Genomic DNA, 15,803 nt, shown 5'->3' on the forward strand with positions numbered 1-15,803 from the left:
CACAGCCCTATAACACCAACGTCACAGGTTCAGATCCCTGTACCAGCCAGCTGTCCCCCCAAAAATAAATAAATAAATAATTTCTAGATTACTTATAATACCTAATACAATGTCTACACATCACTTCATTTGCATGGATTCAACATAGTACTTGTCTCATGGCAATTCAAGTTTTGCTATTTGGAATGTTGTGGATTTTTTTTTTTTTTTCCTGAATATTTTTGAACCAAAGTTGTTTGAATCCACAGATAGGGAGGGCCGACTATACAGTATATATATTTGGCGGGGGGGGGGTTAGGGTTACTTATCTCATGTTGGCTATGTGCTTTTCAAATATTTCCTCCCAGTCTGTGTCTTCAGTTTGTTCATAGTACGTAGTTTAAATGTGTTAAGTGAATTATTCTTTCCTTTTAAAAATTAATTTGTATCTTTTCAGTTTAAAATAGTTTAAGAATATGCAGTATAGTTTATCAGACCTGAATATGAAAAAAGCTTTCCATTTCTTAATAAAGACTTAACTAAAGTACTATAGTGGAAACTGCTGTGTAGTTGGCTAATGTTCAGCTGTTCCATCATTGTCTTATATCTATATGAGAAAAATAAGAGAAAAAAGAGTGATTTTCCTCTTTCATTTTCCAAATGTTCTATGATACAGTTATCTCATAGTTTTTTTTTAAAAGCTACTCTTAAAAAGGAAAAGTTTTTTAACGTGAGCTAAGGTCATGAAAGGGCAATATGCTACCTGGGGAATATATGTGGAAAGAGGCAAGCATTCAAGGTTTTCTGTGATGACTGACTGAAACAGTGGAGAAGTTAGAACAGCTGATGTAAAAAAAAAAAAAAAAGCAAAAAAGCCTGATAGTGTAGGGTCTTTGAGAGCACCCTTATTGGTAGTTGGAGTTTATATTATGCCCTCTTCAATAAAAGCTTCAGTTATGTCTGTTAGTCTCCATTTTAAAAGACTGAAATGTTTATAATGCATTATAGAAAGTTTTAAGTTTTGGGGGTTGACCAGTTAGCTCAGTTGGTTAGAGTGCACAGTGTTATAACCAAGGTCAAGGGTTCGGATTCCTGTACCAACCAGCCAGCTGCCAAAAAAAATTAAGTTTTTGGACTTATCTTTAAGCTTTGATTATCTGGAAAACTAAACCTTATGAAATATTTTAATTCCTGACAGTGCTAGATGAGAGGTATTTGTTAACTAAAAAAGAAACCTTAAATTAATAATCATTGAAAGACCAATAATAATTCTCCATGTAAAAGCAATTGCTGAAGAACATTTATGTAAGTCTGCTACGTTCAGCTGCTAAATTTATAACATTAAAATGTGTCTGGTCTTTATAAATGAAGGTCATCTGCAATATCGTGTCAGAATTCAAAACATTAGGACTGGCTGTTTAGCTCAGTGGTAGAGAGTGCTGACCTCAGTGCTGATAACACGAAGGTCAAGGGTTCAGAACCCCTTACCAGCCAGCCACCAATTAAAAAATAAAAACACAAAAGCATTAAATGCAAAGAAGTTTAGTAAGTTGTAGCAAATCATAGAATGATAAAACTAGACTTGTTTTCTGAATGATGGTGGGTCACTTTTTTGAGTTTGAGAAATATATGAAATCAAACAGAAAGCAAACCTGTAAGCTATTTAAAATGGTGTTCGAGTACTTGGGAACTTGAGGAAAAAAAATAAAGGGGTGATCTTAACTGAATTGGATCCACAGGCCTGATAAGCCTCCTATTTTTGGCAGCTGGTGGGTATAGGGTATGAACTTTGAGCCTTGGTGTTATCAGCACCACACTCTAACCTACTGAGCTAACTGGCCAGCCCGAATCAGCATTTTACCATGTTATTATGCTGTTCATAGTAATGAATCTGTTTTCCCAATTATGTCCAAGTACAATAAGGAGAAAAAGAACTTAAAATATCAGTGACCTCCAAAAGAACATGCTAGCTTTTACGTAAGAGTAAATTCAAAATCTTAGACACAGATCTGAATAATTTTAGGAAACTCTAGGCTTGAGCCTAACACAACAGCCCTATAAATGTCAAATATTATCTCTAATGATTTACGTCAACTGTTCAGGGAAATGACAGCCCTCCCTGGCATTAGGGTAATGATTAAACCTCTAACTCTAGGGAATCGCAAAGCTTGGGCAGGTGCTGGATGGAATTCTGCACATTGTTGGAAACATATTGCCTATCATTAATAAATGTTTTCAAGCTTTACACTTAACTTGCCAGTCCTTTGGTTAAGCTGCTCTTCTAGTTCTATCCTACAGTGCAGGCTTGGGAGCCCCATATTTCTAATTGTAGAAATCCAAACAATATCCATAAAGTCTTACAGGATTGATACTTTTTCTTATAAATATTTATTGTGAGTAAATTATTCAGACTATAAAAATATCAACAAGGGAATACATTGTAACTTTGGGGGCATGTTGATTATTATTACAAGGGAATGTATGCATGAAATATTAAGTGAAAAAACTAGAATACAGGTTCAGATCCCTGTACTGGCCAGCTGCCCAAAAGAAAAAAAACAAAAAGTAGAATACAACATTCGTGAACATTCATTATAACTAGGCATATGAAGGGTCTTCAGAAAGTTCTTGGAAAGATTTGTTTTAATTCTGTTTTTTCCACAAACTTTCTGAAGTACCCTTGTACATGTGTATGTGTTGAAAAACATTAGAATTTGTGATGTTGTAAAAAATAAGTTTTTGTTTTCCTTATAAAATCATCGAAGTTCATATTCAGTTATACAAAATTATAAAAAGTGTAGCAAAAATTGCCATGAATGTCCAATAAACAAACTAGGGGAAAAGCTAGCAATACATAATGAGAGATATATTCCAATATGCACAGAATTTTTATGAAGTCAAAAGGAACATAACTCAGTAGAAACGGTAGCAAAGGATACAAGCAATGTATATGGAAGAAGAAATATAAATGGCAATAAATATATGAAAAGCCTAGTTGATCAACCTTACTAATCAGAGACAAAAATTAAAAAATTTTTCTTTTTCACTTATTGGTGAGCAAAGATTGGTACCCATTCCTACTGATAATGATATGGGGAAATAGGCATTCTGATATGCTGTTCATGGGAGTTAGTATTTATTCGGAGGCAAGTCATCAATTGAATCGACAAATACACATGCCTTTTGGAGATAATTTAGCAATTAAATCTAAAAATGCACATACCTTTTCACCTACCATTTCTGCTTCTAGAAATTTATCCTATAAAAACATTACCACAAGAGTGCCAAAAAATATAGACAAGAATTTTTATTGAAGCATTATTTGTAACAGTGAGAATTTGGAGATAATCTCAATCTTTATCATTGGGGCATTAGTTACTTATGGTTTACCCAGTAAGTAGTGTAAAGTAGTGGATAAGATAACAATAGGGTCTCTTGACTAAACTGTCTTAATTCAAATTTCTGCTGTAAGACTTCTTGGCTCTATGATCTTTGGCAAATTATCTGGCCTCTCTAAGCTTCAATTTCTTCAGTTAAATGAAGTTTATAATGATAAACTTAGAGTTTTATTAAGATTAAATGAGATAAGCCACCTGAAGTGCTTAGAATAGTATCTAGCACATACTTGTTCAATGAGTATTAGCACTTTTGATCATTATGTCATATTTTGTGGGGTTTTTTTGTCAGTTGGCTGGTATGGGGATCTGAACCCTTGGGGTTACACCACCATGCTCTAACCAACGGAGCTAAACTGCTAACCCATTATATCATTATTATTACTGTGCTGCCATTATATTTAAGATTGAGGTATATTTATATGTCTAGCATAGAAGGGTATGAAATATATTATTAAGTGATAAAAACAAGTTGCAGAACATGGTTTTTAAAAAAAAATCTAAAATTATATCGCCTTGCTTGCCATGTTCATATTGTGGGCCAGACAGAGGAGATTAGGGAGGACACTTACTTTCTATGTTATAAACTTTGTTTATAACATTTCTTTTAATTACAGAAATAAGCACTAAAAAAAAGGCAGATAACGAGGTAAAAACAAACAAAAATACAAAAGAACCGGGAAGGTACTAAACTATATTAAAAATACCTCCACAATTTTTGCTGATTGAGAAATAACCTCCCTAGTTGAGGGTTCCGCAGGTCTTGGGTGGCTGGATCTGTACTTGTGTCATATTCTGAAGCAAGGAGAAGGCAGAAAGAATTTAAATGAAGCCCCTGACTTAATGATGCAGGAACTCTGAGGAATCTGACTTCATAGGAACTCACTTCCCACATATTCACCACTTCCCATAGGACCCCACCCTCCCTGAAACTTAACAACATTTATATAGTGAGTAATCCTTTCCTTTGCCACTGAAATGAAATCATTTATAATGGCTACAACTTTGGTTTTTCTTAACCTTAAAAATAGCCTTTAGGGCTGGCTGGTTAGCTCAGTTGGGCACAGTGTGGTGTTACAACACTAAGGTCAAAGGTTTGGATTCCTGTATTAATATTGGCCAGCTGCCAGTAGCCTTTAATGGCAAAGTATGGAGACAGTTTAAAGATCAGTGATTGATCAGTGGTTAGGAGGGAGGGAGGAAGTGATAAATAGGCAGAGCACAGAGGATTTTTAGGGCAGTGAAACAATTCTGTATGATACTGTAGTGGTGGATACATGTCATTATACTAATTTGTCCAGACATATAGAACATACACCAATAGTGTGAGCCTTAACATAAACTGTGGACTTCGGGTGTTAATGATATAGGTTCATTGCCTATAACAAATGTACCACTTTGGTGTGTGATGTTGATAGTGGGAGAGGCTGTGAGGGGTGGGGGGTAGGGGGTTTCTGGGAAATCTGTCCTTTCTGCTCAATTTTGCCATGAACCTAAAACTGCTTTGAAAAATATTTTGAACAAAAGAAATGAGCTGTCAAGCCACACACACACACGCACACAAGACTTTAAGTTCTTATCTTTTAGAAGTATATACTAAAATATTTATGAAGGAATTAATATATGAGATTTGTCTCAAAATAATACTGGAGAGACAAAGTGAGTGGGGGGATAAATGAAACAAGATTAGCCATGAGTTGATAATTATTGAAGTTAAGTAAATTACACATGGGGCTTCATTATTCATTTCCAACAGTGTTTGTTTGAACTTTTTTTAAAGTTTTTAAAAAAGAGTTTTTTTTAACTAGCCTTAAAAATAATGTTATACCTAAGTCATTGTTCTAGTATTTAGCTACCAAGATTTTTTATTTTGGAAATCCCTTTGTATTTCTAATATCATCTTCCTCTCTTTTGACAGTTTTCAAATCACTTACATACCCCTTTGAGAAGGACACTTTATTTTTTAAACAGCTTTATTGTGGCATAATTGACATACAGTAAACATATATATTTGAAAGTATACAATTTGATAAGTTTTGACATACATGTATACACTTGAAATCAGCATCACAGTCAAGGTAATGAACAAACATATCCATTACCCCCGAAAGTTTCTTTATGCTCCTTTGTAACCTCTCCCTCCTGCCCCTTCCCAACTCCACCCCATCTCCAGGCAACCACTGATCAAATTTTTGTCACTATAGTTTTCATTTACTAGAATTTTATGTAAAGAGAATAATATAGACTCTTTTGTCTGTCTTCTTTCATTTAGCATAATTATTTTGAGATTCATCATTGTTATAACATGTATTGATAGTTTGTTCCTTTTTATTGCTGAGTTGATTTCCATTGTATGGATATACCACATTTTTTTTTGTTTTTATTTTTTCTTAAAAAAGATGACTGGAAAGGGGATCTTAACCCTTGACCTGGTGTTGTCAGCACCATGCTCACCCATTGAGCTAACTGGCCATCCCTGTATGGGATCCGAACCCACAGCTTTGGTGTTATCAGCACCACACTCTCCCAAGTGAGCCATGGGCTGGCCCCATATACCACAGTTTTTTGATCCATTCACTTGATGGATATTTGAGTTGTTTCCATTTTTTGTGGTATTACAAATAAGGCTGCTGTGGATATTCATGTACAAATCTTTGTATGGACATATGCTTTCATTTATCCTGGGCAAATACGTGGGAGTAGAATATGATCCAGTATGGTAAGTGTATATTTAACTTTTTAATATACTACCAGTTTTCCAAATTGGTTGTATAATTTTACATTCCTTGCAGTGTGTGAGAGTTCCAGTTCCTCCACATCCTTGTTAGTACTTGATATGGTCAGTCTTTCTAATTTTTTAGCACTTCTAGAGAGTATGTAGTAGTATGTCATTGTGGTTTTAATTTGCACTTCTCTAATGAGTAATTATGTCAAGTATCTTTTCATATGCTTATTTGTCATCCTGATATCTTCTTTGGTGAAATGTTTGTTCAGATCTTTTGCCCATTTTAAAATTGTTTTCATATTGTTGAATTTTGAGAGTTCTTTATATATTCTGGATATAAGTCTTCTATAATATGTATGCTTTGCAAATATTTTCTCCCAGTCTGTGGCTTGTCTTTTTATTAACAACGTTTTTCGAAGAGCAGAAACTTTAGATATTGGTGCAGTCTTTTATCAGTTTGTCTTTTATGGATTTTGTTTTTGGTGTCATATGTAAGAATTCTTAGTCTAACCTAAGTTCTCAAGTTTTTTCCTACATTTTCTTTTCTTTTTTTTTTTTTCCTGCAGCTGGCTGGTAAGGGGATATGAACCCTTGACCTTGGTGTTATCAGTACCATGCTTTAACCAAGTGAGCTAACTGGTCAGCCTCACCTACATTTTGATATGAGAGCTTTATAGTTTTATGTTTTACATTAAGGTTTATGATCCAGTTTAGGATGATTTTTGTATGTGGTACAAGGTATGGATCAAAGTTCATTTTTCTGCATACGACTATTTAATTGTTTTAGCACCATTTCTTTTTTTTTTTTTTTTTTTAAAGATGACCGGTAAGGGGATCTTAACCCTTGCCTTGGTAATTTGCCTGTTTATTTATTTATTTATTTGTTTGTTTGTCTGTCTGTCTGTCTGTCCTTTTTGAGACTGGCCGCACCGCGCTCAGCCAGTGAGCGCTGTGAGCGCAACGGTCATCCCTATATAGGATCTGAACCGCGGCGGGAGCGCTGTTGTGCTCCCAGCGCCACACTCTCCCGAGTGCGCCATGGGCTCGGCCCATTTTTTATTTTCTTTTAAAGATGACCGGTAAGGGGATCTTAACTCTTGACTTGGTGTTGTCAGCACCATGCTCACCCAGTGAGCAAACCGGCCATCCCTATATGGGATCCGAACCCGTGGCCTTGGTGTTATCAGCACCGCACTCTCCCGAGTGAGCCACAGGCCGGCCCAAGCACCATTTTTTTAATAAGACTATCTTCACTGAAATGCCTTTGCACCTTTGGCAAAAATCGGTTGTCCATATATGTATTAATCTGTTTCTGAGCTCTCTGTTCTGTTCTATTTGCTTACTTGTCTATCTTTGTGCCAGTACAAAGATAGACATTTTCTTGATTTACCATAACTGTATAATAAGTCTTGAAGTAAGTGATATTAATTCTTTAGCTTTGTCTTTTTTTTTTTTTTTTCCAGCTTGTTTTGGGTATTCTAGGTTCTAAACATTTCTACAAAAAAGCCTGCTAGGACTTTGATTAAGATTGCAGTAATGGGCTGGCTGGTTAGCTCAGTTGGTTAGAGTGTGGTGTTATAACCGAGGTCAAGGGTTCAGATCCCCTTACCAGCCAGCTGCCAAAAAAAAAAATAGTGTTGAATCTGTAGATCAGTTTGGGGAAGGATGGTTGGTAGAATTGACATCTTAACAATTTGAGTCTTCTAATCTGTGAACACAGTATGTGTCTACATTTATTTTATCTTTTTTTTTTTAACTAAAAAAAGAATTTAAATTGTAGTAAACACATAAAATTTACCATCTTACCCATTTTTAAGTGTGCAGTTCTGTACCATTAACTATATTCCCATTGTTGTGTAACAGATTTCTAGAACTTTTTCAACTTGCAAAAACTGAAACTCTGTACTCCCTGAACACCTCTTTATTTCTCCCTTCCCCCAGCTCTTGGCAATCATAATTGTACTTACTTTCTGTTTCTATGAATTTTACTACTTTAGGTACCTCATATAAGTGGAATCATACAGTATTTGTCTTTTTGTGACTTTCTTATTTCACTTGGCATAATGTCATTAAGGTTCATCCACATTGTAGCGGGCAACAGAATTTCCTTGTTTTTTAAGGCTGAGTAATATTCTGTCATATGTATATACCATGTTTTTTTGTGTTTTGTTTGTTTTGTTTTTGTGGCTGGCTGGTGCAGGGATCCAAACCCATGACCTTGGGGTTATGAGGCTGTGCTCTAACTAGTTAAGCTAACTGGACAGCCCTCCATGTTTTCTTTATCCATTTGTCTGTCAGTGGACATTTGGGTTACTTCTACCTCTTGGCTGTAGTGAATAATGCTACAGTGAACATATCCCATTATCAGCCTCAGGGGCAGGGTAGCCTAATGTTCTTTATAAACCAGAACATCCAGTTGAGTATGATGAATGAGCGTGTGATCACCTGTGTGATTGCCTGTTTCGTGCTACATTTATCTGATTAAACTGTTCACATAGCTCAGTAGGATGGCTGTGGTGCCATAGAAAGAACACAGGTTTTGAAGCAAGAGACTTGAATTTAATGCCTGCCTCTGCTGTTTTTTGGTTGTGAGATTTTGGACAAATTGCTCGTGTGCTCATCTACCAAAACCTCTCAAGTTTAGAAAAGAATAAATGAGATAATGTGACAGTTGTTTGTAAATTATCAAATACTATATAAAGATAGCTATTTATCACACTATGTCCCTGTCCTCCAGGCCTCACCTTCCTCATAATCATTTCCATCTACTGGATTTTAGCCACTCCGATGACTTATGTTCAGCAAAAACTATCTTTTTTGGTGGGTGGTGTATATATTTCTGCTTTTTATGCTTTGGGATAATTTTCTTTCCACTCCTCATAGAGTTTAGGTCTTCATAAATATCTTCTCTGTGAGGTAAAAGAGTTACTTCCTGAACCCCTGACTGAGGGAGAGGGATTCTCTTTTTTGTTCCCCTACTTTTTCCCCTACCCTATTCCATTAGTTATCATCCCCGTTTTATATGTTTAATCTCTTTCTCTTGTCTTAACTGACCTTTCACATAGGCTCAAATCTCTAACAGCTCTGAAATAACTGTTTCAAGTTTGAATCCCTCTCTATTATCAGACCTTTTTTTTTTTTTCTTCAAAGAATGATTGACTTGGGCCAGCCCAGTGGCGCACTGGAGAGTGCGCCGCTTGGGAGGCGCCGAGGTTCGGATCCCATGTGGAGACCAGTTCCCGCTCACTGGCTGAGCACGGTGCGGGAGCAACACTGAGGGTTGCAATCCCGTTGCCGGTCCCCGGTACGGGCGCGACACCGAGGGTTGCCATCTCGTTACCGGTCAGTAAAAAAAAAAAGACAAAAAGGGAAAAAAAAAAAAAAAAAAAAATGATTGACTTTACTTTCTCAATTTCCATTCAATTCCTAGTCCATTATGATTTGTTATCTGACTTCCCTCTTCAGCCCACAGTGAGTCTGTAGAGCTCCAATATTGCCTTGTGAATGGCATATTAAGAGATGGTAAAAAACTTGATTTCTGGGGTCAGGCCAACCCGGGTTCAAACCCTCTCTGTAACACTTAGTAACTGACTTTTTCCTCACCTGTAAAGTGGTGATGATGGGAAGACTGTGAGAATTAAGTGTAAAGCATGTATCACAGTCCACAGTTCATTGTAATCACTTTAAGCTATTAGTAAATGTGGAATGTATTTTTAATGAATAACAGTAATGCTGTATATAATACTGTTATACTCTGCAATCAAAAATGAGGTATAAGAGTGACTTGTTCTCAAATGATCTTCTTATGAGAATCCTAGCTTAATCAGCTAATTTTATTTTACCAGCAACAGTGACTATCAATCTACTTTTGTCTCCTATTCTGTTTGCTTACGTGTGAGAAAGAGTGCCTTTTTTTTTCTGTCACCTATTATTTTTAGTATTGTTGTTATTGCTCTTGTTATTCATTCTACCCTTTACAAAGACCCAGTTTTAAGGTGAACAGTGATACCAAAAAAGAAGTTAAACTTGAAGAACAGGAAAAGATAAACCCATGATAAGGATAAAAATAACAAAATAGTGTCTGACTTAAGGTTCTGAGAAAAGTAGAATCTAAGAAAGGTTCTAATTTCATTCAGTTATTCATCAAGTATTTATTATTCTCTTACTGTATACTGGGCTTGGTGGGAGCGGGGAAGGTAGGGAGATGGGCCATCAGAATTGTTTAAGGCCTTCTTTCTCTCTGTGAGGATTTTTAATTAAATAATTTTTTGAGATAATTGCAGCTTTATGTGCAATTACGAGAAATAATACAAAGAGATCCCTTGAACATCACTACAAGGATTTTAAAGTCTTACTAATAATGAAAGTAAGATGGTTTCTTGCATAACTAGTATGAAACCACAGGTAGGAAGCACTTCCTGAATTTGGAAAAGGTGACATTACTCTCCTTACAGCTGCAGCAGATAAAGAAGGTTTCATGCAGGTATCAGTATGTAAACCACACCTCAAAGGATGGGTAGAATTGTATTAGGTTGAGAAAGGAAGAGAATGAAGTGAGCCAAGACCCGGGTAAAGGGGTGGACCTGTGCCTTCAGGGAACAATGGTAAATAATGTATACTTTTAAACTACATACTTCCTGCATGTTTGGTCTTTCTTGCCTCAAGTGTTTAGAACTCAAGTAATGATGGACGTATTGTTAATCCCAGGTCTAATTGTTAACATGTTCTGTTTTTGATGTAGAATACATTGATTCTGCTGAGAGTCTGGTTTATTGAAAGTTGTCTCTTGTGCTTTTAGAATGACAATAGAGAACGGCAGGAGCACAGCAGGAGACTTGGCAACCCTGAGCCGATATCTAATGGACAACCCCAGGGTAACTCACAGCAGATTGTGGAACAAGAGGAGGAAGATGATGAGGAACTGACACTGAAATATGGCGCCAAACATGTGATCATGCTCTTTGTCCCCGTGACTCTCTGCATGGTGGTGGTCGTGGCTACCATCAAGTCAGTCAGCTTTTATACCCGGAAGGATGGGCAGCTGTATGTATGGATGTTTTGTTATTCTCATAACCAGTGTGGCTTTTTTTCATAGCCTTAGCATGTCATTATCAACTTGAAGTCCTCTGCAGCAAAGGGGTGTGAAAGCTAGAGAGTTCATCCTGTCTGATGGCCAGAGCATTTGAAAGAATAAGGGGTTATGCTTTAAATGGAGGAAATGATCACTGAAATAATTATGTTTCCTGTATGATGTCACTGGATAGGGCTGAATTTATTTTGAATTGAGGAAATAAAGTGTAATCTTTCCCACCTCAGGGCCATTGGGCCCATTGTTCCTCTGCCTGGTATGTTCTTTCCTTTTCTAACTTTGGTGGGTTAAATTCCTATCACTCTTCTCATCTTGGGTTAAATGTTAAATCCTCAAAGATAAACTTACCTGATCCTTTTAAGAGAATTAGGTCCTTCCTGGTGTTCTTTCTCCTAGCAACCTATTCTTTTTCACTTGTCACAATTTGTAAATACATGTATGTATTTATTTACATTGTTTAATGACTGATTTCCTTCTTTACTGTAAGGCCTATTTGTGTACTTTGCCTCCAGTGCAAGGTACATCATAAATGGTCGGCAAAAAATGTTGTTAATTGATCGGGCCGGCCCGGTGGCGCACTCCGTAGAGTGCGGCGCTTGGGAGTGTGGCGGCGCTCCCGCCGAGGGTTCGGATCCCATATAGAGACCGGTCCGCTCACTGGTTGAGCGTGGTGTGGGCGCAACACTGAGGGTTGCGATCCCGTTACCGGTCATGAAAAAAGACAAAAAGGAAAAAAAATTTAAAAAAAAAGAAAAAAATGTTGTTAATTGAAAAGGTGACTAGTGGAAGCTGGCACTCTCTAGACTCTGGTGGAGCTGTGATAAAGATTCCTTGGTGCTCCTGGTATCAGCCCTTGGCCTCCAAGAGAAATGCTTCAACTCAGATATCATCTAGTTCTGTCTCTAGGACTTTCATGGGGCCCAAGGAAGAGTTTTAGAATTTGAAATTGGGAAGTGTCTGAAAAACTGCATGGTGTTCTGAAAGCCAGTCTTTTAGCCTCTTGGGAAAATGCCTAAACAGTGAGTGAAAGGCAGGGGTTAGCAACAATAGCTAAAGGGATTAGGGAGTATTATCTGTATAGTTAGGTTTAGGTTTAGTCACATATTATAGAACAAGGGTTGACAAGCTACAGCCCACAGGCCAGATCTGCCTGCCACCTGTTTTTGTGAATAAACTTTCACTGGAACGTGACCATGCCCATTCATTTAAATACTGTTTATGGCTAGTTACACACAACATTGGCAGAGTTGAGTGGTTGCAGCAGAGACCATATGACCCACAAAGCTTAAAATATTTTATATGTAGCCCTTTAGGTTCAGAAAGTTTGCTGAACCTGTTACAGAAAATCAAACCAACTGGTTTAAATGATACATGTATTTTCTCTCTCCGCCATAGAGTAGTGCTGAGCTAAGAAGTCTAGATTGGTACAGTGGCTTCACATTTATCTGGGACTAAGGCTTCTTCTTTCTTCTTCCTCAGCTTCTATCCTATAGGTTACTTCAGGGTCCTCAGCCTTCATTCAGACAGCAGGGAGGAGTAGGGGAGGAAAAGACTTAGGACATCTCTCTCAGCAGAATTTACTCCTTTCTTAAAAGTTCTATACACAACACATCTGCTTATAACTTATTGGCCATTACTTTGTCTCATGGCCATACCTGACTATAAGGGAGTCAGAAATAGTCTTTTGGCTGGGAACATTGGCACCTGGAAGAAAAGTTCTTATCTGAATGAGAAACAAGGGGAAGATAACTGCGTGTGATATTATATCAAGACTTCTTCAGTTGCAATCACCCTACAGATGAAAAACAATAATTATGAGCCATATTACTTTTTTCTGACAGCCACTTGTACGCCTAGGTAGTTTATGTGGCAGAATCTGCTTCTTTAACAAATTACCAAAAAGTGTGGAGAAAGAATATTTGATGAGGTAATTATTTTATTATAAAGCAAACACTAGATGGAGCCAGTGTCTGCCTCACAGGTAAATCTGTGTCTCTATATCTTAGATATTTCCTTTCATTTTGAAGCAGTTATTTTAGAGTACAACTATTTTTCTTAGGGTAAAAATTCTTAGCTTGATTGGTGAGATGGGGAAAAGTGACTTATTAGATATTAATTGAATCAAGGAAAACAAAGTTCTGGTGTTGAAGACAGTATGTGGTTTGGGATATTCTTTAACACTTAACCTAGGGCTTTTGTGTTTTGTTTTATTGTAGAATCTATACCCCATTCACAGAAGACACTGAGACTGTGGGCCAGAGAGCCCTGCACTCAATTTTGAATGCTGCCATCATGATCAGTGTCATTGTTGTCATGACTATCCTCCTGGTGGTTCTGTATAAATACAGGTGCTATAAGGTGAGCATGAGACACAGAGCTTTGCTTTGCACAGTGTTCTTTTTGTTGTTGGGTTTTCCTATCACACACCTTACTTGGTCTAGGAAAGAAAAAGTTCTTATATTCTAGAGCTAAGTTAATTTTTAGTTTTCTTCCCTCTCATTGTGGAACATTTTAAAAATACAAAAAGGTATATATGGAAAACAAACTTTTTCATATAGTAACACAATCTAAGTGGTTTTAATATTTTGATTTACAGTATACTTATGACATTCCAAAGGGGGGATATACCCCAACACCTTTGTGAATGCCCTCATTTACAAATAGCACTATAGGACGTAATTGTCCCCATAAAATAAGATATAACCAAAAAGTCAGATTTTCATATTTGAGTACGGAATGATAAAGCCACCTTCATATGCTTTATTAAACTCATTGGTGACTGGCCATACCTTCTAAACCATAGTCATCTGTTCCCTTACTTACTGTCAGTAGCCCTGTGTTTTCCTTAGAAGTGGGGGCAAGGAGGTTGTACAGGAAAGACACAGGCCCAACATTCCCAGCCTCTCCTCCCCCAGCTCACTCTCTTGTTAAGTGACTCACTCCTGAGTTTCAGTCACCTGGCATGTTTCAGACTCATGCCTTCGAAAAATTACAAATTATTACAAGTCATAGACCTTTAAGGTCATTCTCAAATGATAGGAATTATAAATGTTAACTTTCCAAATATTGGAGTCTACTCTATTTCCTTTTAGTATTTATTTCAGTATTTATTTTTGTTTCAAAATTTTTTTCTTTGTATCTTTGTTTTTTCATTTCTTTCTTTTTTCTTTTTTTTTTAAAGATGACCGGTAAGGGGATCTTAACCCTTGACTTGGTGTTGTCAGCACCACACTCAGCCAGTGAGCGAACCGGCCATCCCTATGTGGGATCCAAACCCGGGGCCTTGGTGTTATTAGCACCGCACTCTACTGAGTGAGCCACGGGCCGGCCCTTATTTCTGTATATATTTTTAACATGGTCAAAATGTATAATCAGTATGTGTTACTTGTTAACTTTTTCTTTGGCGTAAGCATTTTTCCATATTATAAATTCTTAGAAAATATTTCTATGGCTACATAATATTTGACTCAATGAGTATATTGTAATTTACTTCCCCTAATATCCCCGATGTTGGACATTTAAGTTGTTTCCAGTTTTTCACTGTTACAAAAGACAGTGATGTCTTTATGCATAGAGCTTTTTCCATTTTCGAATTATTTCCTTAGGGTAAAATCCTAGACATGGAATTTCTGGGACACATTATAACTCTCTTGGTATGCAAAATTCGTTTTCAAAAAGGTTATATCAATATTGGCCAGCCACACACACAAAAAAGGGTTATATCAATTTGTACTTGACAGCACTAGTAAATAAGAGTATCTGTCTTACCCGCCTTTACCAGCACTGAATTTTCCAAAAACTGTGCTAATTTTTTTTTTTTTTTTTTGTCTTTTTCCGTGTCCGGCAACGGATTGCAACCCTCAGTGTCACCCCCGTACCGGACTGGGACCGGCAACGGGATCGCAACCCTCGGTGTCGCTCCCGTGCCTCGCTCAGCCAGTGAGCAGGAACCGGTCTGTATGTGGGATCTGAACCCTCGGCGGGAGCGCTACCACGCTTCCCAAGCGGTGCACTATAGCAGTGCGCCACCGGGCCGGCCCAAACTGCTAATTTTTATAGGCAAACAAAACATCTTACTTCGCATTTAGTTGATTAATAATAAGATCAGATGCCTTTTCAGTGCTCACAAACTCTAAAATTAAAGAGTTTAATCTTGTTTAACATTTGAGTGGATGGAAGTGTTAACCTAAGTGATAACCATTTGTAGTCTGACATTAGTATATGGAGTCCATTGAAGATGAAAGGTATGTTTAAAGATGATAGATTATCATCAACACTCAGAAAGCAAAAGAGTAAATGATGTAAACCCGTGCTGGGAAGAATTCCCCTTCCCCTATTTTAAATATCCTTCTTTCTTACTTTATCCTTTTTTACAACCGTATATATTTTGTCTGCTTGTGTTTATCTGTCAGTTCTATTTCTCTGCTTTCTTAGATTTAATTAACTTTCATCTGGATCATGTGCTACTTTTGTTCTGTTTCTTTTTTAGATTTTATTGGGAGATAAAATATCTTCTTTCTTGTAATCTGGAATTTACTTCTAGATTTCCTGCCTTTCCTTTTCAAAATACCTGCGTAATTGGATAGGTGGAGCTCTGGACTCAGGATTAAATTAC

General features: G+C 37.0%; 1 protein-coding gene across 3 annotated transcripts in view; it reads left to right on the forward strand.

Annotated features, from left to right (window-relative positions):
* Nucleotides 1-15,803, forward strand: part of PSEN1 (presenilin 1) — a 70,441-nt gene that overhangs the window by 12,214 nt on the left and 42,424 nt on the right. For all 3 annotated transcript variants that reach the window (XM_008583886.1, XM_008583902.1, XM_008583895.1), the window contains exons 4-5: nucleotides 10,898-11,142; nucleotides 13,405-13,546. In XM_008583886.1, the coding sequence (XP_008582108.1) occupies nucleotides 10,898-11,142; nucleotides 13,405-13,546 (387 nt within the window). The remainder of the gene's footprint in view (nucleotides 1-10,897; nucleotides 11,143-13,404; nucleotides 13,547-15,803) is intronic.

Source organism: Galeopterus variegatus, unplaced genomic scaffold (genome assembly GCF_000696425.1).
Source record: "Galeopterus variegatus unplaced genomic scaffold, G_variegatus-3.0.2 Scaffold101, whole genome shotgun sequence".
Classification (NCBI taxonomy): domain Eukaryota; kingdom Metazoa; phylum Chordata; class Mammalia; order Dermoptera; family Cynocephalidae; genus Galeopterus; species Galeopterus variegatus.